Below are 21,860 nucleotides of genomic sequence, written 5' to 3'. Positions count from 1 at the left end.
TAAGACAACTCTTTTTGGTTATATATGATAAATGACCAATGAGTTTTAGCATGACCAATCTTTGTCCAATTCTCCAATTGATGATGATAAGCCAAATCTTACATTATTTATATGGGAAGTTTCCTCATTATGATCATTATCACTCCATTCTAAATTGTAAACTTAATAGCAAGAAAGATGAGCAAAGGCATACACTATTACTTTCTCTTACTATCCCTCTATTTTTGCTTTCTTTCAAACATACTCACCCCAAGTAATGCCAATGATCAAGTAACAAATTTGTATAAATTGCTCAAGTCTAAGAGGTTAAAAAGCCCCTCTCTTGCTGCTTCTTGGGTCACATTGCCAACCCAAATAACGGAAACTCAAGCTCATGTTGAACCTCAAGATGGTCTTATGGAGGCCGACAAGATCACCACCTTGCCCGGCCAGCCAAATGGGGTTGATTTCGATCAATATGCCGGTTATGTAGCTGTTGATCCGGCTCATGAGAAGGCATTGTTCTATTACTTTGTTGAATCCCCTGAGGATGCTTCTTCCAAACCTTTGGTTTTATGGCTAAATGGAGGTAAATTTAATATGATATTATAGAAGCTAATTATTTCATTAGTCTTTTATAGGTGTTTAGTTATATCAATAAAACCTTTGCTTTAATTTCTTAGGTGTAGGAAATCAATATTAGGCCAATAAATATTGATGATATATGATGAGTAGTTAAACTACAAAGAAAGTGATTCTTCCTAATTAAACTGCTCCATATGATTTCAATAAATCCATTACAAAGTGGGAGTTTTTGTAGTGTGAATTGAAAATTTTGATATTTAATTCACGACACATGGGTTTAGACCCACAATGATAGTGATAATAATATTGGAATTTTATGCATGCATATGTTAATTTAAACTGTCTTTCTAGTGGTAAGTAAGAGCAACAACTATATCCAAAAAAGTAAAAATAAAGAACTTCATCATTGTAATATTGAAAATTAACACCTTATATCTTTCCTCCGCATGATAATGAAAGAAGTGCTTACTCACATTATCACTAACTCAGAGAATAATAACTTGATAGGTTCTATATACGTCTACAATTCAAAACGGAATCACATGTTTTCTTACAAGTATTCACGTTCATCTATTTTTTTTTTTTTTTTCTAGTTGACTACAATCATAATCCCGAGTTTACTTAAAACAATTTATTTGAGTGACACATGAATATATCCATGTGTCGGACAATCGGACATGTAAATGGAAGTGTGCACGTATTGTCTTACATATCAAATATATATTGACACATAGTTAATTGTATCTTAATTGGCTTTAATATATACGTAAAATTTGTGGCGTAAATTTTTTCATTTAAATATAATGGGGCCATAAAATACTTTGACTTTTCAACAACAAAAAAAAATACTTAGACGTTCATAGTGGAAAAATAGTCGTTCGTTGTTGTCAAAAGCGTGTAAATTGAACTTATTAGCTCATAAATCACACCTTTAAAAATAATCTACTGCATTATTTACTATTTTACTCCATAATATCTTGTTATGCAGCGCATCTTTCTTCTTTTTATTCTTCAAAGGTTGATTAACTTCCTGTAAATTTGTACTACGTAATTTAATTTTGTGATACAAATATGCACAAATTGAGCATTATATAGATAATGATTTTTGTTTTTTTGCTACTTAACTTCTTTTTCATAACTGGGCACCTCTTCTGGTCCCTCTTAAGTTAGAAGTAATTATCAAATGAGCTAATAAACAACATTAGCTATTGGACATTTGGACCACCAGCCTACCACTACATGTCTACATTAATTATCATCATGAACTAAGCTAAGTTCATTGTCACCATGCTCCTTTTGTGTAAACATGCATGCTTACTTCTTAATTAGTCGTTGCGTCTTTTTTCAGCTATAATGTACCTTTTGATCGAGTTTTGATAAACTAAACTAATCATATACAGAGTAATAAATAATTATTTCAATTTACAACCATCACAATGTATCCTCATAATTAAATTATTCGACAACTCCTAAGTTTTGTGGAAGATTTGTGTAACATTTCTTCTTAAAGAGTAAAAAAAAAAAAATATATTGTGTAATGGTCTCCTAGATTGACATTTTTAAAGGGAAATTCTCTGTTTCTCATGGGGGTCTTTTTGTGAATAAATCAACAACATTTTCATCATTGTGGGCTCCACAATTGAATAAAGTTGTTGATTTATTAACGAAAATGCCATGTGAGAAACAAAAATTTGTTTCTTACCATGAAAAAATGGAGCATCCTCTTTTTTTTGACTTACGCTAATGTAAATTTCAGGGCCAGGATGCTCATCGTTTGGCAACGGAGGATTATTAGAACTAGGACCATTCCGGGTAAAAAGTGACGGGAAAACACTAATTCGAAATCCTTATGCTTGGAACAAAGGTATGTAATTTAAGCCTTAAAGCTTTATCATAACAAGAAGTTATTAAATTATACTGTAGGAAACAATGAACTAATTTATTATTTATCAAATTGTGTAATTGGCAGTGGCAAATGTGATCTTCTTAGAATCTCCGGTAGGAGTAGGATTTTCATATGGAAAGGAACCAGCCATCTATGCACAATCAGGGGATACGAGCACGGCTAAAGACGCTTACACGTTCCTTGTCAATTGGTTTGAGAGGTTCCCTCAGTACAAAAACCGCGAATTTTACTTAGCAGGAGAGAGTTATGCTGGTCATTATGTGCCTCAACTTGCTTATACCATCTTGCATAAAAACAATAACGCAAAACATGACAGCAGTTTCATTAATCTCAAAGGCATAGCGGTATTTACTCCTTATCATACACTTTAATTTGCATACTAACGAGTTAATATGTTCTTTTCTTGAGGTTCTAGAAATAAAAGGCTAATAAATAAGTTTAGGTAGGTTCAGATAAAGAGCGATAACTAACCCATGTGAAAAGAACGAAACCTAAATGACAAATCGTGTTATGCAGATAGGTAACGCTTGGGTAGATGATGCAACAAATACAGCAGGATTGTATGATTATTTATGGAATCACGCTACACACTCGGATGAGACACATGCCAAAATCAAGCAATTTTGCAATTTTTCCAAGGCAACAACATCCCAAAAATGCGAAGATTACAAGGATAAAGCTTGGGAAGAAGCAGGGAATATAGACATTTACAACATCTATTCTCCAGTTTGCTTAATGTCTGGAAATTCCAAAGCTCATATTCTTGATTCAGTATGTTTCTTCACCTTTTTTGAAAGCTAATTAAGTATTTATTACCTAAACTTAAATAAGCAGTGGAAGGGCATTATGCTCGATTAGTCTCCTACCCTTCCACTCGCAAGGTTGGGGGTTCAATTCTCATTAACAGGCGTTGAAAATGACCAAATTAAACATGAGTATGTCTAGTTTGGTGTTGCCTGGGGTGTTCTAGCTAGCTAGGATACGATTAGACATTTAGACTTACAAAGGGTTATGCATGTCTAATGATTAAAATAAATGATCAATAATGGATTATTGCCACTTAACTAGATTAGTGCTATTTGATAGAGCACAAATTTGGGAAAACCTTGTTACTTGTGAGGTTTCCTGGTATGTATTCATGGATTCTCTTATTTTGAATTAATGCACTAATCCGCTTACTTTCAAAAATAAGATAGCTAAAATAAATTATTGCATATATATATTCAGGTTGAGGTTTATGATCCATGTTCATCCAAATATGTGACAACTTATTTAAACACTAAAGAAGTGCAAAAGGCTCTCCATGCCAAACCCAAAAGATGGGAATCCTGCAGGTACTTTTAATTTTATTTTGTTTCAAGTAATTACATGTACAAATCCTTAATTTTCCCCTGTTTTTTTTATTTTCCTCAATTACAATAATTAGTAGATCGAATATCTTAATCAAATGTAAATTAATTATTCATGTGTGAAATCCAGTGGATTTAGATGGCAAGATAGTTCATTTACAGTGTTACCAATCATTCAGAAGCTCATTGCAAGCAACATTAGTATGTGGATGTACAGGTAAACAATTCAACTAGTTTATTGATCGAACTCTTCTCTTAATCTTTTATTTACTTTCAACGTAGTATTATTTTGACATATGATATCCGTATTAAAAAATTGGTTTCATCTTACAGCATTGTACTGTCTCTATGTGTGCATTAGTAGGTTAGTAGTATAACAAAATCACAAGTAAAATTAAAATACATCGCGATTTTAAACACATCTTATATAGTTGTACACTAGACAAATCGTGATTTTTAACTGACTATTGGTCTTTTTTAACAGTGGAGATGTTGATGGACGTGTGCCGGTCACATCATCAAAGTACTCCATTAACATTCTCAAGCTTCCAGTTAAAGATGCTTGGCGTCCATGGTACGACACAGACAACCAGGTATGTAGAAATAAAAATTCTACGGAGTACTAAATAAGGGTCTGTTCTCATTGACTGAACTCAGCTGAACTGAACTGAACTGAATTGAAATGAATATTTTATAAGAGAAGGAAATTAGGAGCTGAACTGAACTGAACAGAACACTGAACTGAACTGAATTTCAACGTAAGAGAACAGGCCCTAAGTAAGACTTCATTTTGACTTATATTAGTTATATAGTATAACAATATATAGCATCGTTTTAATCCACCATCTTATTCAAAAGACGATCTCATACTAAATCTGTATTAGCCTAATTGTTACCAATATGTTATATAATAAGTATTTCAAACAATTAAGCTAAGAAATGCAGAAAATTTGATTATGATATGGTTAGAAAAGTGATAAACTTAAATAGTTTATTTTTGCATACAGGTTGGAGGATACGTAGTAGGTTATGAAGGAATGGTGTTTGTGACAGTAAGAGGGGCTGGACATCTAGTTCCAAGTTACCAACCTAAAAGAGCTTTGATCATGTTCTCATCATTTCTCCAGGGAAAACTACCTCCGAAATCGAGGATGGTGAGCTAGTGATACAAGGCAAAAACAATTACTTACACAAGTAAGATTATATGACAAGAGGATTTATTTATGATGAAAATCATTTAGTAAAAAACTATAACGTACAAGAAAATATTGTCTTGTATTTATTATGGAAAACAAGCATCTAAACCTTAAAATACCTTATGTATTAATTATTTAGGAGACTCAATCCAGGTAAATGGTGTGTAACTGGCAACTTCTGATGAAGGACCCTTGTAAAAAAGACGCTCAAACTTCCTTGTTGCTAAATTGTAAACAGAATCATTTCTACCATGACGTCCAAGACCCCTGAACTTATCAATACAAACACTATAATCCTCAGTATAGTAAACGCAATTAGGCTTAAAGCCATTGGCAAGACATTGAGAAGGAGATACCTCCACGGAAAAGGAAGAGTTTGAACCTATGAAAAATGCTCTATTTCCCAAGCTAGAAACTTCCTTAACCTTTCCATTATTAACATTCAACTCAAGTACCTCAAATCTTGAAGTGCAACAGCGCCGATCTTTAGATTTCCTCTCAAAATATCGAACCACTTGACGTATAATCAACAATTGGCCTAAAGACTTGACCAGGTAATAGAAGCATGTATCACTAAATACGGTTGTGGAGCTACTCGGCTTCTTCGCTTGCACATGTCTTTGACAAGATAGGTTAGCCACCACTCGAAAATGAGGACTACCTTGTGCTGTCTCAAATTTCACAATCCAACCATACCTATTAGTCCCATAAAACTCACCTTCGTAAAAAGTTACATCAACAAAAGTAGAGTTAAGAAATCTTCCTATCTCGTGGACGTTGAGGACGTTAGGATATGGATTTGTTACTTGAACCCACATAACATCACCATTCTTCCAGTAAAACAGTTTTGAATGCGGCGTATCAAAATTGACCAATAAATCATAGAAGTATAAAAAGACAATGAAATCGGAAGTGGTTAAAGGGTTGGCTGATAAGGTGAACTTAAAACGAAGTGCACCAATGTAAAAAGAGTAAATTTTTGGGAGCTTGATTATGGCATTGGTGTAAGGGTTTAAAAGAGAGCCTTCACCTGTCGTATTCGAGAGCACAAGCAACCACCCAAGAGAAGATAACAACCTTTTCGGGTCTTTTCTTATGTTATGAAGAGGAAGGTTAATGTGATAAACCATTTTCTTAGATACGCTATACAAACGAAGGATCGTTGAGGAATCGTTCTTTCCAAGTAGCATCAACCATGGAAGCGTATGCTCATCACCCGAGCATGATTCTTTCAGATAAGCTCGAAACTTTGCTGCCTTTGCCGCTAGTCTCCAATGGCTACAAATTTTTTGTAAAGTCTCAAAGTCTTCGTAGAATTCCACATGTTCTACAATTTTAGTCACAATCTCTTTTGGCATATCACCCCAATCTCTCATCTTTGATTCACACTTCAACTCAAATCTAATAAGAATCCAAAAATAAATATATTTGCAACTATAAGTGATTATACATAAAAAATAAAAAATAAAATAAAAACATTACAATAAATCAAGAGAAACAAAAAGGACAATACAATATTGATCTCTTCATTAAAATTCCACTTCTTTTATCAAAAAATTACGTAAATAATTTTAGGGATATTTGATTCGATTATCAAACTGATTAAGATCTTTCATATAACCTTATTCCGTAGTAATTAAAACCAATAGTTCAAATTTTCAAACCCTAAACTTGACAATTAAAAGTGAATTGACATGACGTTTACAAAAAGAAACAACAAATTACATAATTAATCATAACCTGCTTAATTGAGAGATTCAAGTGTCAAAAGGTGCTTCGATGTAGAACGTAACGTTGAGTGCGCTTCAATAAAGAATTGAGAAAGAAAGGAGTTGGAGATTACTGTCTATTCGGCTATTCCTATCGGGGTATTAGTAGAGCTGTGAAAAGTTGACCTAACCCGAAATACCGACTCAAACCCGATTATTAACCGACCCATCTGAACTTGAAAAAATGGTGACCCAAACCCGGCATGACCCGACCTGAAACCAACCCTAGACCCGAGTTGACCCGGGTATGTGAGACCCGAACCCGAACGTGAATTTACCTGGAGATGACCCGACCCGAATGTAACCCGTAAATTATTGACCTGAACCGAACCTGACGTGAACCGAAATTGACCCAAACCCGTTTTAACCCGTCAAAACCCGAATTTAACCCGACTTGTTACTAACCTGACCCGTTCCTAACCCGACCCGAATTTAACCCAACCTATTACAAACTCGACCCAAAATCAACCCGACTTGTTATTGACCTGACCCAAATCCAACCCGACTTGTTATTGACCTGACCCTAATTTTACCAAACCTATTACTAACCCGACCCAAAAAGTTCAACCCGATTTGTTACTAACCCGACTCAAAATCAACAAGACTTGTTATTAATTGACCCGACCTAAATTCAACCCAAATTGTTCCTGACTCAAATTCAAATCACCTTAAATGCAATTTAGACCACCTCATTATTGTTGATCAAAACATTTTATCTATGGAGACCAAGTCTATCCAGGCCAACAAAAGAAAGGAGCATCATCCTCAAATTTAAGAGTTAAATATAGTATATATTTGTTTTATGGTCAAAGCAGATAATTATCTTCCTAAATTATAGACTATAGTTCCCTAGTATATTGCCATATATATTATAGTCAAAGAAAATAATTAGCTTGATAAAAATGATAATTATCTATTTATAATTAGTGGAACCCGAATATGACCAGACTTGGAAATAACCCGACCTGATTGGAATTGAACCTGCAAATTATTGACTTGAACATACATAACCCGACTTGAATCCGAGAATGACCCGACTTGGAAATGACCCAACCTGATTATAACCCGCAAATTATTGAATTGAACCGAACCCGACTTTAACCCGAGAATGACCCGACTTGAAAATGACCCAACATGAAAATGACCCGACCTGATTATAATCCGCAAATTATTACTTGAATCGAACCCGACTCAAACCTGAGAATGACCCGCGTGACCTGATTTTAACCCGCAAATTATTGACTTGAACCAAACCCGAATCGAACCCAAGAATCACCCTAACCCGTGAAAACCCGAATTAAACCCAACCTATTGTTCACCCGACCCGAATGTAACCTGACCTGTTATTAACCCGACCCAAACCCGATAAGAAGTATGACCCAACGTGACCCGACTCAAGCATGACCCAACCCAAACCTGACCCGCATAGGTTATGGAATTAATCCAAATTGACCCGACCTACTCTTACCGACCCAAACCCGACCCATTTAACTGGATTGACAGCTCTATCCGAAACCTCCAAAATTTCTCAAAAGCGTGGACATTAGCCTTCAATTTTGGAATTTTTTGACTTTTTTTCACCCGAAAATAAAAATTGACGAAATGTTTACCATTGTCCCTAATACCCTCCAGAAGTCCAATTGGCTGGGTTGAACCACCCAATTTGCCTTTAAACGACCAATTTACCAGTTTACAACTTGCACCGATTTCATTAAATCACGCCTACCACGAACATATATGACAACATATAATGATCATATATGGTTCCAAACAGTATTATATGACCCTAAGATGTATCCACTAAAATCTCAATGCTTTTCGACACCGGGCCCCGAAACATTTGAAATTTCTCAAAAAGCGTGGATATTAGCCTTCAATTTTAGAATTTTTTTGACCTTTTTTGCCCGAAAATAAAATTTGGCGAAATGTTTACCATTGACCCAAATACCATCCGGGATTCCAATTGGGTGGGTGAAACCATCCAATTTGCCTTCAAACTACCAATTTACAACTTGCACCGATTTCATTAACGCAAGCCTCCATGAACATTATATTCATGACAACAAATAATGATTACATATGGTTCCAAACGATATTATTTGACCCTGGGATGTATTCCCTAGAATTTCAAGACTTCTAGACATCGGGCTCTGAAAACTCCAAAATTTCTCAAAAAGGTGGATAATTAGCCTTCAATTTTTGAATTTTTTGACTTTTTTTCACCTGAAAATAAAAATTGCCGAAATGTTTATCATAGTCTCTAATACCCTCTGGAATTCCAATTGGGTGGATGGAACCATCCAATTTGTCTTTAAACGGCCAATTTACCGGTTCATAACTTACACGGATTTCATTATCTCAAGCATACTACAAACATTTACTCCCTCCGTCCCAAAAAGAACGACCCATTTGGGTTGATTACGCGGGTATTAAGGAAGTTAAGTAAAAAGAAGTAAAAGTATATTGGAAAGATAAATTTACATGGGGTTTGTAAAAAAAATAGAGAGAGAAAGTAATAAAATAACATGGAAAATGAAATTTTTATATGGGGAAGCTAATTTTGCACAAATATTGTTGCAAATTGGTGGTGTTTTAATGCAAATGGGGCATTCTTTTTGGGACAAAGTTTTGGCCAAATGGGTCGTTCTTTTTGGGACGGAGGGAGTATGACAACATATAATGATCATATATGTTTCCAAATGGCATTATATGAACCCGAGATATATCACCTAAAATATCAAGAATTTTCTACACTAGGCCCCGAAACCTCCCAAATTTTTCAAAAAACGAGGATATTTGCCATCAATTTTGGAATTTTTTGACTTTTTTTTGCCCGGAAACAAAAATTGACGAAATGTTTACCATGGTCCCTAATACCCTCCGAGAATCCAATTAGGTGGGTGGAACTATTCAATTTGCCTTTAAACGACCAATTTACCGGTTTACAACTTGCACGGATTTAATTAACTCAAGCCTACCACAAATATCTATGACAACAAATAATGATCATATATGGTTCTAAACGGCATTATATGACCCCCAAATGTATTCCCTAAAATCTCAAAACTTTGCGACACCGGGCCCCGAAACCTCCAAAATTTCTCAAAAAACGTGGACATTAACCTTTAATTTTGAAAATTTTTGAATTTTTTTCAACCGAAAAATAAAATTTGCCGAAATGTTTACCATGATCCCAAATACTCTCCGGGAGTCCAATTGGGTTGGTGGAACCACCCAATTTGCCTTCAAACAACCAATTTACCGGTTTACAACTTGCACGGATTTCATTAACTCAAGCATACTACGAACATTTATGACAACATATAATGATCATAAATGATTCCAAACGGCATTACATGACCCCGTCCCCTATAATTTCAAGACTTTTCGACACCGGGCCCTAAATCCTCCAAAAATTCTCAAAAAGCGTGGATATTAGCCTTCAATTTTGAGATTCTTTACTTTTATTCGCCCGAAAATAAAGCTGAAATGTATCCCATGATACCTAATATCGTCCAAAAGTCCCATTGGGTGGATAAAACCATCCAATTTGCCTTTAAACGACTAATTTCTCGGTTTATTACAACTTTCACCGATTTCATTAATTCAAGCCTACCACGAACATTTATGACAACAAATAATGATCATATATGGTTCCAAACGGCATTATATGACCCCGAGATGTATCCTCTTGAATTTCAAAACTTTTTGACACCGGGCCCCTGAAACCTTAAAATTTATCAAAAAAAATTAGCCTTCAATTTTGGAAATTTTTGACTTTTTTTTGCCCGGAAATAAAAATTGCCGAAATGTTTACAATGGTCCCTTATACCCTCCGGGAGTCCAGTTGGGTTGGTGGAACCATCCAATTTGCCTTTCAACGACCAATTTACTAGTTTACAACTTGCACGGATTTCATTAACTCAAGCATACTACGAACACTTATGACAACATATAATGATCATATATGGTTCCAAACGGCATTATATGACCCCAAGAAGTATCCCCTTAAATATCAAGCATTTTCTACACCGGGCCCTGAAACCTCTAAATTTTTTCAAAAAACGTTGATATTTGCCTTCAATTTTGGAATTTTTTGACTTTTTTTCGCCCGGAAATAAAAATTTCCGAAATGTTTACCATGGTCCCTAATATCCTCCGGGAGTCCAATTGGGTGGGTGGAACCATCCTATTTGCCTTTAAATGACCAATTTACCGGTTTACAACTTGCACAGATTTCATTAATTCAAGCCTACCACGAACATTTATGACAACAAATAATGATCATATATGGTTCCAAACGGCATTATATGACCCCGAGATGTATCCCATATAATTTCAAGACTTTTTGACACCGGGCCCCGAAACCTCCAAAATTTCTCAAAAAGCGTGGATATTAGCCTTATTTTGGAATTTTTTGACTTTTTTTTGCCCGAAAATAAAAATTGGCGAAATGTTTACCGTGGTCCTTAACACCCTATGGGAGTCCAATTGGGTGTGTGGAACCATCCAATTTAATGTTAAACGGCCAATTTACCAGTTTACAACTTGCACCGATTTACCGGTTTACAACGACCAATTTAATAAACTTGCATCGAACCCGACTTGAAACGAAATTGACCCTAACCCGTTTTAATAGACTACCTTTCTAATTCTTTAACAATGACAGAGTACGTAATATATATAGCCACAAAACAAAACAAAACAAAACAATGATCGCGTAATATAGGTACTACATACGTACTCAACATTCAACCTTCCATAATTATGCAAGTATTATAATTATAAATTTATTTATTTTTTTAAAGAAATAATACTCTGTAATTTTATTCAGTTTTACATTAATTGTTTATATACTAATTATAGCTTATTTTGGTGCTAAAAAAACCTACTAAATTGCAATAATAAGAACCTAACAGAAAAAAAGAGCACAAAAAAATTAACAAACTTTATTTCAAACGCGTTACCTCTTCTAATAAATACCTCTCTTGCTCTCTTAACAAATTTTCATCACCCAAAACAATATTAAAAAAAATCTCTTAAACTCCTACCCAAACAAACATGGCTAGTAAATTTGTAACTTTGCTTATTTTCTCTTTTTTACTAGCCATGGTACCAAAAACATGTTTGGGTAAGAAATCCGGCCTTGCAACGTTTAATGCCATTGATGTTTGTTGGCGACGAAACCCTAATTGGATTAATAGTAGGGAAGATATTGCAAAATGCTCGGCGGGTTTTGCAGGTAAAATGTTTAACAACATTGGCAAAGATGTGAACAAATATGTAGTCACTGATCCTAGTGATAATGCAATGAGCCCGAAACCGGGAACTCTTAGGTATGGAGTGACTATGGTACCGGGGAAAGTATGGATCTCATTTCAAAAAGACATGGAGATTAAACTTGAAAGGACTCTTGTTGTTGGTAGTTATACAACCATTGATGGTCGAGGTGCTATCGTTCATATTACTAATGGATGCCTCATGCTATACAAGGTACTTTAATGTATATACTCTTTTTGCGTTTTTGTTTGTTACATGCATGCTAAACTTCAATTCTATTATACTACCTCCGTTAAATGTTACTTATATTTTACAAAAAATGACGTTTGATAAAAATGTATTGATAGATAGTAACTTCCAAGTAAATAACAAGTAAGATCTTCTATTCATTCAAATGAACACATTTTAATATTCAACTAAACTTCAACAATAACTATAAATGGTAATCATTTTTTAGCTATCATCCAACTATTTGGAATTTAACAGCTTAAATTTTACATGTATACATCATGACTAAATCAAATTTATTTCTTCATGGTATGCTTAGGTTACTAATGTGATCATCCACGGGTTGCGAATTCACCATTGTCGATCCCAACCAGCAGGCTCGGTTATGGGACCTGGTGCAAAGTTGTTGCCAATGAGCAAAATGGACGGTGATGCCATAAGAATGCTTGGCTCGACAAAGGTGTGGATAGACCACAATACCCTCTACAGGAGCGAAGATGGCCTCATTGATGTAACCCTTGGCTCAACCAACATTACCATCTCCAACAACTGGTTTCGCGACCACAACAAGGTCATGCTACTAGGCCATGATGATGATTTCAAGGACGACAAGAACATGAAGGTCACGGTTGTCTACAACCGATTTGGCCCTAACTGCCACCAGCGTATGCCAAGGTCTAGTTAATTCTTATTCTTCTTTGGTGATCATTGCAATTGTGTTACTTTCAAGGTACATTCTAAAAGATTGTGGTATGGTTTTGCAGAGTTCGTCATGGTTATGCTCATGTAGCTAACAACTTATATCTAGGATGGGAAGTTTACGCCATAGGGGGAAGCATGAGCCCTAGCATCAAGAGCGAGTCTAACCTCTTTGTCGCGCCTAACTCTGGAACGAAACAGGTAAACTCTTTTGCTCTATTAGAATAGTTTATATTTAGACATACAAAATCAATTGTGCTATTAAATTTAGACATATTACCTAAGCAATAGAACCTTTTTTTTTTTTTTTGGTTAAAGGTTTTAATGAACATGAATGACAAGAGTACTGGAAAAGGGATATGGAACTTTAAATCGGTGGGAGATGTCTTAGAAAATGGAGCTTCTTTCAACGAAACCGGTTCGGGTTTTGTAAAACCAAACTACAACAATGAAGAAAGATTTCCCGTCGAAAGTGGTAGGATTGTAAGGCAACTTACAAGATCAGCTGGGGCTCTACGTTGCCAAGGAGGATCAATCTGCTAAATGGATTCACTTGATTATGTAATTTTTGTTATATGATCATGAAGATCTTTTAAGTTTCACTACAAAATCATGTGAATCATTCATACGAGGGTGTTTATTATCAATGTATGTTAACATGGGTGTTCAATACATGTATGAGATATCAAATATTAATTCAATCAATAAAATTTTGATCCCATAATATTTTCTCTAATTAAGAATAACAGATACCCGGTGGGTAGTAAAAGGGCCGGATCCACAAATGCGTCACCGGCCTTAGCCCGAACCCGGCTAACAGAAGTTTGTGGTTACTACTTACTAGAGTCTTTCCTAGTTCCCTGAAGTCCTCTAACAAAGCTTTACAAAATGAGTGAAACTGTGACAGACTAAAAAAGCTTGTACACCAAAATACTACAAAATCATGTGAATCAATAATTTAAAGGTGTTTGTTTAATAAATACTTCCGTAGATACTACTACCTCCGTTTCATATTATTTGCAACGATTAGACATTTTTCCTCTCCACTTTATGTCAAATTGTTGCAAATAATATGAAATGGAGGTAATACAAAAAAAAAATGTAAGTTTTTATCAAAGTAAATTAATAATCTGCAGTTAGTAAACTTCATTATATTAAAATGGCTGACATTTTTATAGACCATATCATAAAAGTAATTGCAATGGATTTAAATTCAAAAACATAATGGCCTTCAAAAATAAACGAAATGCTTGTAGTTCTCTATTATGAATCAGTGTAAATATTACTCAACAAAAAATGTACAACAGAGAGACAATTGGAAAGCAATAAAAATAATTTTTTTTCAAGATGATACATGCTGTCTAGTTTACATGCCTGATCATTATCTCAGTGTGAACACGAACAGCCATGCTCCTCTTCGATACTGGCAGAGGTGGTAGTGGCTGTTCTGTAACTCTGTTCCCAGGTATCCACAGGTGCAGCCTGGGAGTGCGGAACATGACGAGGGTGTTTCTCTCTCTTGTCTCCTTTTATTTGCTTCAAACCATGTTTGAGCGCAGGCAACAGTGCTTCCATACATTCAGCCACAGCATTTGGATTGCCCGGCATGTTGATAATCTGTCTCAGTGAAATCATGAAGATGCAAAATTGTTAACTACGCAGTGATAACTTAGAAATATTAGAATACACTTATACAGGACAAATGTCTACCCTGTATATGGTTAGATTACCCATATGATGTGGCATAAAATATGATAATCAAACATTTTATTCAAAAGTAAATATTGGTGAATTTCAATTTCCAACTTAGCTAAGTAAATCATAATTTTAATTGTTTATGTGGATAGATTACCAACCGAGTAAATGCAGCAATCTCTAACTTTTAAGGTATTACATGTTTACGAAGGTACTAGACTAGATTATACTTTGTATTAAAGCTAAGTTTAATGCTTTCAGCATAGCATAGGCAAGAAACGGTACTAGAGAAGCAATCACAGATGTGCCCTTTGTACAACATAGCTTGACAAGGGGTACACTCACTTTATTTATACAATATTTGAAGTTGTCATACTTGACAGGAAAAGCACAAGCTTAGTCAAGAAAATTAATCCAAGAACTGCTTTAATTCAATTTGTTATATTGCAAATACTTTTTTCCTTAGGAATGCAAAATTAAGTTTGGACATACCAGTGTAGATCCTCTTATTCCTGCAGCTGAACGCGACAGCATGGCAAATGGCGTCACCTATGAGGAGGAAAACAGAATAGCATACATCTTTATGACTTGGAAATGTAGCAATAGAAAGAACAATAAAACAGAGACCAAGTTACCGTTCTCTGTAAAAGATCATTTTTATGAATAATACTCGAGTAACATGACTAAAAACTAATAAATAAATAAATAAATAAACACAAGATAATTGATATGTTGAACTTCTTGTCCACCTCTAGTCGTTGATATCTTCAATTTTGAATGAAGTAGGAATTATAAAACAAATTATGAGAGAGAATTACCTTGAGACTCTCTTGCATCATGACATATAGAAGTCCTGGAGTTTCCTTTTCCACTACATCTTTTGTTGCTTCTGGAGTAACATCCCTAGGGGTGAAACCGGTGCCACCTACATCACAAGTTTTAAACCAAGATATTAACACATAGAAAGAACTTGAAACAAAGACACCAAAAGATTTGATTTCTAGAACAAAATCGGGCTAGTTCATAGAGCAGTGAGAGCACAAATGTTTTCAGCAACATTGTTTCTGACCCAAGTTATAGTTTAGCATTAGTTTTTTGGAGGTTGAACATAAAATCATTGATCCACTCACCCCTAGGACCGTAGTGCAGCATGAAATTGTTTTAGTAATCATTGGAGTCAGAGAAACAAATTGAAACATTTTTCACGCCATTCAAGTTTAGGTGTTAACTCTTTAACTTTCATATTGTCGAAGGTGACAAAAATAACAGTGCTCTGTGTGTCTTCCACAGTGCATGCCTGGTCACTTGTAAGAAGCATAGCCCCAACTCACCAGCAAGTTTAATTCAGGGTAGACTTTGCATTAGTAGATTTGTTAAAAGAAACGGAGCTATAGACACCAATTCATTTACCTAGTGTGATGATGAGGTCTACTTTATCTACATCACTCCATCTCTTTAAAGCATCCTTAATCTTGGGTACATCATCTGGAACAACAGCAGTTGAAACTACCTTGGCCCCTCCTAGCCTCTCCGATGAAGAATTAATAACAGAAATAGCCCTTGGGCCACTGCAAATACATGAGAATAGAGCATTGATACTTCATATAAGAGAATAAGTAATTATGATTTGAAAAGCAAAACAAAATAATATCAGGGAGCACTGGATATGATCTAAAGCCAATAAAGGGGGTTGATGGCCTTATTCATATCTCCACAACATGGGCATCAACACTTCAACATTACCCTCAATGCCCCTAAGAGGTTTTTGTTCAAGGCAAGGTAAGAAGTAAAGAAGGCTGGGAAATACACATCCTTGCTCTTGATCCAGATGGTAATAATAGAATGATCATCTGCTTCTCGATAGATAAGAAGTGCCCATGTCATCAGTTACATATTTAGAATAGTTGTTATTATTAAGTTATTAAGCATTTGGCTTAATTACATGTGGACAAAGGTAATGGTATCCAGAGTTTATACTTTAACATACTAAATGCCTTATAAGACAAGTACGTACTACATAGGTGCCAAAAACCCAAACAATGTAGCAAAACAGGTGTGCTACCATGTCCCACTCAGACAAGGAGCAACATCATTTTTGCTTTCTTTCTGTAGCATCAATGACGTGACCTATTTTGAAATGATGATTCAAGAAGGCGTATCCAGATGCAACAGCTATATATCTTCATTGGCATGGTTTGAGGGTCAAAATTAACATTTGAAACTCACTAGAGCTGTCAAATGGTAGCATTAATCAAATAAATAGTATTGTAAGGTAATTGTTTAAACAAGTAATAAAATATCAAGGTAGCTGTTGGAAAATAAAATATAAAAAAAAAAAGGAATATAAACGATAGTTTATCCACATTTTCACAAAAAGATAGTTTATGAGCATATTCATATCATGAACATGTTTTCCTGAGGTCATCCAACAATTCCACCATGGAAACTAAAAATGCTCATTTTCAAGGAAGCATTTACTCTGCCGATTGCAATACGTTTTGAGATAAAAGTTCATTTTTTTATTTATATGTGCTCTTTCTTACGGCCCAGTACAATAAATAAACATGGTGTAACACCAATCATATCAAGAGTCAACTGTTAAAGGCATTGGATGAGCCAAAAAAAATGAGAAGAAATGTATAATGTGACTGAAAGAGTGCCACCTGCATTAAATGTTTAGCTAACCTTGCATGCATATGAATTGTGAATTACTCTATCCAATTCAATTGGCTGAAAGAGAACCTCACTAAGGCTTGTATGTAAGCATGTACTCTATTCTAGTTGAGTGTAGTTAGAAATTAAAGTCATTGATTGTCTCTTTCATTCAATGGTTACCCATATTGTCCTTCCTTTTTTTCAAGGAAATGTTCCACTCAAAATACCTTTGTAAATCAAAATTGAAACAGAGCCTTTATCTTGCTTACCTACGATCAGGCCCAGCCCCTGATGCGACTGTATCACTAACTGTCAGAATAGCAACTCGAACATCATCATTTGGGGAGTTGCTCATAGTTGTTTCAATAGGTGAACTCTGTACTGATGAATCTTTTTTCATAGTAGAGCTCAGTTCTGAAATAACAATTGCAGATACGGATGTTCCAGCAGGAAGCAAGGTGCCTCCAACTGGAAGCTCCAGCAGCGCATTTGCTGACTTCATACTTAAAAGACGACTGCTCATCTGTCGACCAGTGCTCTCAGCAACAAAACTAAAATTCACAGAAAGAACACATTATTAAACTTTTAAGAAATTTCTTAAGCTATAAACTGAATGCAATTTTATGAACAGACTCTCATTTGTAACTTTTAAAGGCTTGAAATGGAGAGCAGTAACTTAGGGAAGGAGAATAAAGGAAGTAGCTAAAGGGAAAGAATAATAATAATAATTAAAAAAAAAAAAAAAAAAAGTAAATTGGAAAGAGGAATCATCTTTAAGGGAGGGACCGAATATTACCCAGGCTTCCCTGATCCATCATTTTCCTTCCAAGTAACAATCGCACGGTGAAATTCAGGACGGGCAGGGTCTGTTTTGATGGGCTGCACAAGGCGGGCATGAACCCTATACATGAAACAAAGCATGCAGATGGCTTGAGGCGCATTCAAGTGATCCCAAAAAAATATCAAGAAGGATTAAATAAAACATGATATAGAATAAAGAAAGGCAAAATCAAATTTAGAAACAAAGAGTATTAGTAACCTCAGAACATCAGAGTTAGTCTGTCCAGAGAGAAAACGTATGGTAGGCACCACAAAGAGGTGGAAACAGACTAAACAGCTAACAGGATTTCCAGGCAAACCAAAGGCCAGAACTTTATTAACATTCACATTTTGAGTTGGCTTCAAATTGATCTCAGCAAATGTCAATGGCTTCCCTGGCTTCATAAGAACCTAAAGCATCCAAAGCTATACTACAAAATCAGTATGAATAAAACAAAAATACATTAATAAATGCCAGCATGTTCTGTGATCTTTAATCTACTATTCAGGATAGAAGTGCAAAAACATAAATATATCATAATTCACACAGCATTAGAGCAACTTGTTTTATCATTTTATCATGAGCTCATGGATCTTAAAACAAGTAATTAACCTTAGAATATACGATTCAAAGGCAACTATAGTCACCTACTTACCTTGCTGAAATGCACTATTCCCTTCTTCTCAAGCAATGGTTTCACATAATCTCGGTCTCCCATAGAAACACCACCAGATGTTAAAATTATGTCCACTCCATCAGAAAAGGCCTTGTCCATGATTTTCTCAAGCTCCACTTCATCATCACGAGCAATTCCAAGGTCTACAATACTGCAACTCTGTTGTACAGCAGCTGCTAGCAGCATAGCACGGTTGGAGTCCCTAATCTACAATGAGACATAGTATATATTTTAGTGGAAAAGTCATTCGATCAGGAGAATATGTCAAATGAACGACACCTGGAGGCATTCCAAGTAAACTGAACTCGTTACACCCCACCTATTTTATGCTCAAAGCACACCATCAGCCCTCCAAAACCATCCTAATTCTAGCAAAAAGGAACATTAAGATAAGCTGAACTACATGAAAGGGAAAAAAAAAATAAGACAATAAGGCATGGACAAGGAAAGCATGCGAAAAGAGAAATGTTTTACATTCAGTTTGTTCATGCAGATCTCTAGAAGCCTAGGCGCAACCACCTACCTAGATATTCGAAGAAGCTTGATTGCATGTGATGAAATATCTAATTCGGACACCACCCCTCCAAAAAAATAAAATAAATAAATAAATAAATAAAAACAAACAAACTTTAAAAGGCATACTAATGATATTTATAAGTTAGACTTCAAAGATTAATATAAAGTTTCTGGCATTCCATTCACATCTAGAGATCAACAGCACAGTCAAGTTATGATACCTATTTATTTTACAAGCATACCCTATGTATAAACTAACTATCGAAGTCAGGCCCAATCCCCAAGCTCTGATTAGATATAATCTTTAAATACATAAAACAGAGAGGCAAAACTTAAAATACAAAGGAAAGATGGAAAAGATCCATGTATCTACCAAGAGGGAGGTAAAGAAAGCAAGAAACTGGCAACTACTATTGAGTTCTGACAATAGCAAGCAACTTAGAATCAAGTGGAACAATAAAGATTTTGGTACCAAAGTACATATATACTACAATCCATCCTCGTGAAGTACCTGACCACAGCCTAGATTTTTGGTTGTTGGCTCCACTAGTTCATCTCCAGTTGAAAGCACACCTATTGTAGGAGTACGATAAACCTGCAAGGAAGACCATGTAATCTACTTTTTGCAACTCAAAGAAAAGGAAGTTAATAAACAAAAGGACATGAGCATGGAGCAGTCACTAATATACCTTCACCATTGTCACGCCAACAGTGGCAAGCAGTCCAATTTCAGAGGCACCGACAAGATGACCAGACTTCAACACCACAGCATCTTTCTCAATGTCACAGCCCTTGAGAAAAAGATTGTTAGATGTAAATAGTGAGAGAGTATCAATCAACCCTAGGAAAAGCTTATCAAGTACTAGGACCTCCACAAATTGCCATCTTAAAAGATGTCAATGAACAGAATATATAAAGATATTTACAAAGAAAAGTGTGATCTTTTTTTTTTTTTTTATGGAAGAAGGAAAGTGTGATCTTGACGAGGAAAGATTTACCACTGGGCGAACATCAACACCTGGCCTTGTTTGCACCAATATTCTTACTCGCTTAGGCTGACTAGGATCACTTTCAATTCGTTCAGTGTCCTCCACTTGAACAACCGCATCAGCTCCATCAGGGATAGGCCCTGCTCGACATCAGAAGAAACAATCAGCAAATTTCTGCTAAAGTTCCATCAATGTCTGAGAAACACAATGTTCAATATTTGTCTTTCACAAAGCAAGCAAATAAGATAAGCTAAATGAAGTTAATGAACGAAATGGAGGTCTAACTAAGTGCAATCGTAAGAGATCTGAATGGGTAATCTATATCCAGCCACTATAAAATATTACTCACACAGAAAAGTAAAAATAAAGGTAATAAAAGACTTGGCTACAAAGCCTACAATATGATTACAAAGATGTCAGCCAAACCATTATCATGACATTCTGCATTTACTTCCTGGTCCAAATTCCATGGAAGCTTTTATGCAACTCTACTCTTCTAATTCTTTATATAAACAGTTCCTATTTAGATAGCAGAATCATATTCATCTTACATTCTTACCTCCAGTAGTCACATATGCAACAGTTCCAGGAGTCACAGTCACACCAACAGCATCGCTTCCGGCCCGAGATTCAGTAATAACAGGATACACTCCAGGACCATCCGCAGCAACCACTGCATAACCATCCTGTCAACATTACAACCGCTTGAAATCCATAAAATCTTCCCAAAAAAAAAAAAGGCATTAATCAAATACCCATCTAATTGAAGAACACTAAAACAACCCTATAACCCAAACCCAATATATTAGATTAAATAAAAATATCCCAATTAAAGAACACCCCATTTAGTAATATATAAACATTTAATTGAACTTGGTCAATAATTACACAAACTTGATGATAATCAAGCAACCCATTAAAAAATTAGCAAAACCCTAAAACTAAAATCAATTAAATTACAAACGGGTACTGCTAAAAAACGAAATCAAATCAAAATAAAAAAATAAAAAGAAATTAATGAGATGAAAAATACCTTAATGGAGGCAGGGTAAGGAGGAAGAGGATCAGGAGCTTGAATGTCTTGGGCCAAGGTTTTACCGAGAGCTTGGTGAAGTGGGACCGTCACTGGTTGAAGACGTTGAGCAACTCCAAGTACGATTTTCAGTGCTTCTTCAACGGTTATCATCTTCACTTCTTCTCCCCAAACTAGTCTTCTCTTCGTCTTGTTTTGTTTTTAGTGAGAGAGAGGCTGAGCAAAGTGATGCGTATTATTTTGGATGTCCCAATTCCATGCCATAATGGTAAGAAAAAAAAATACTCCATAAATATTAGAAAACCCTCCTCACAAGGGGAATTCCTAATGCGTCGGAAAAAAGAATGAGAAATAAAGAAGAATTATTACAAGGAACTATATACATATTACATACTATCACTAACTAAATGACCAACATTTGCTATCCAGTCCGCTGCTTGATTTGCCTCTTGAAAGATGTGACGCATGCTCCAATTATCGAAATT

The 21,860-nt window shown here is 35.3% G+C and overlaps 4 protein-coding genes across 4 annotated transcripts; 2 read left to right on the top strand and 2 right to left on the bottom strand.

The window, feature by feature from the left end:
- The first annotated feature begins 130 nt into the window (after positions 1–130).
- LOC145621032 (serine carboxypeptidase 1-like) lies at positions 131–5,267 on the top strand. The gene is made up of 8 exons (XM_081675770.1): positions 131–568; positions 2,321–2,428; positions 2,534–2,814; positions 2,987–3,241; positions 3,698–3,804; positions 3,950–4,036; positions 4,304–4,412; positions 4,827–5,267. Exons 1-8 carry the CDS (start codon positions 178–180, stop codon positions 4,980–4,982), a joined length of 1,494 nt encoding a protein of 497 aa, XP_081531896.1. The 5' UTR covers positions 131–177; the 3' UTR covers positions 4,983–5,267.
- LOC145625554 (uncharacterized) lies at positions 5,147–5,833 on the bottom strand. The gene has a single exon (XM_081678562.1). The coding sequence runs from the start codon at positions 5,831–5,833 to the stop codon at positions 5,147–5,149; it is 687 nt and encodes a 228-aa protein (XP_081534688.1).
- A 6,012-nt stretch (positions 5,834–11,845) lies between these two features.
- LOC145624682 (putative pectate lyase 4) lies at positions 11,846–13,597 on the top strand. The gene is made up of 4 exons (XM_081677770.1): positions 11,846–12,277; positions 12,612–12,967; positions 13,057–13,192; positions 13,310–13,597. The coding sequence occupies exons 1-4, from the start codon at positions 11,846–11,848 to the stop codon at positions 13,532–13,534; spliced, it is 1,149 nt and encodes a 382-aa protein (XP_081533896.1). The 3' UTR covers positions 13,535–13,597.
- Positions 13,598–14,229: 632 nt separating this feature from the next.
- On the bottom strand, positions 14,230–21,625 carry LOC145624680 (molybdopterin biosynthesis protein CNX1-like). The gene is made up of 13 exons (XM_081677768.1): positions 21,376–21,625; positions 20,902–21,028; positions 20,352–20,482; positions 20,043–20,144; positions 19,865–19,948; positions 18,817–19,044; positions 18,381–18,571; positions 18,138–18,242; positions 17,611–17,892; positions 16,097–16,254; positions 15,505–15,611; positions 15,179–15,235; positions 14,230–14,608 (listed from the first exon to the last, which is right to left on the bottom strand). The coding sequence occupies exons 1-13, from the start codon at positions 21,526–21,528 to the stop codon at positions 14,378–14,380; spliced, it is 1,956 nt and encodes a 651-aa protein (XP_081533894.1). The 5' UTR covers positions 21,529–21,625; the 3' UTR covers positions 14,230–14,377.
- Between the last annotated feature and the right edge of the window lie 235 nt (positions 21,626–21,860).

This window comes from Chenopodium album, chromosome 3 (assembly GCF_948465745.1).
Source record: "Chenopodium album chromosome 3, dcCheAlbu1.1, whole genome shotgun sequence".
Lineage (NCBI taxonomy): Eukaryota > Viridiplantae > Streptophyta > Magnoliopsida > Caryophyllales > Amaranthaceae > Chenopodium > Chenopodium album.
This window is presented reverse-complemented; position numbering and strand designations above follow the sequence as displayed.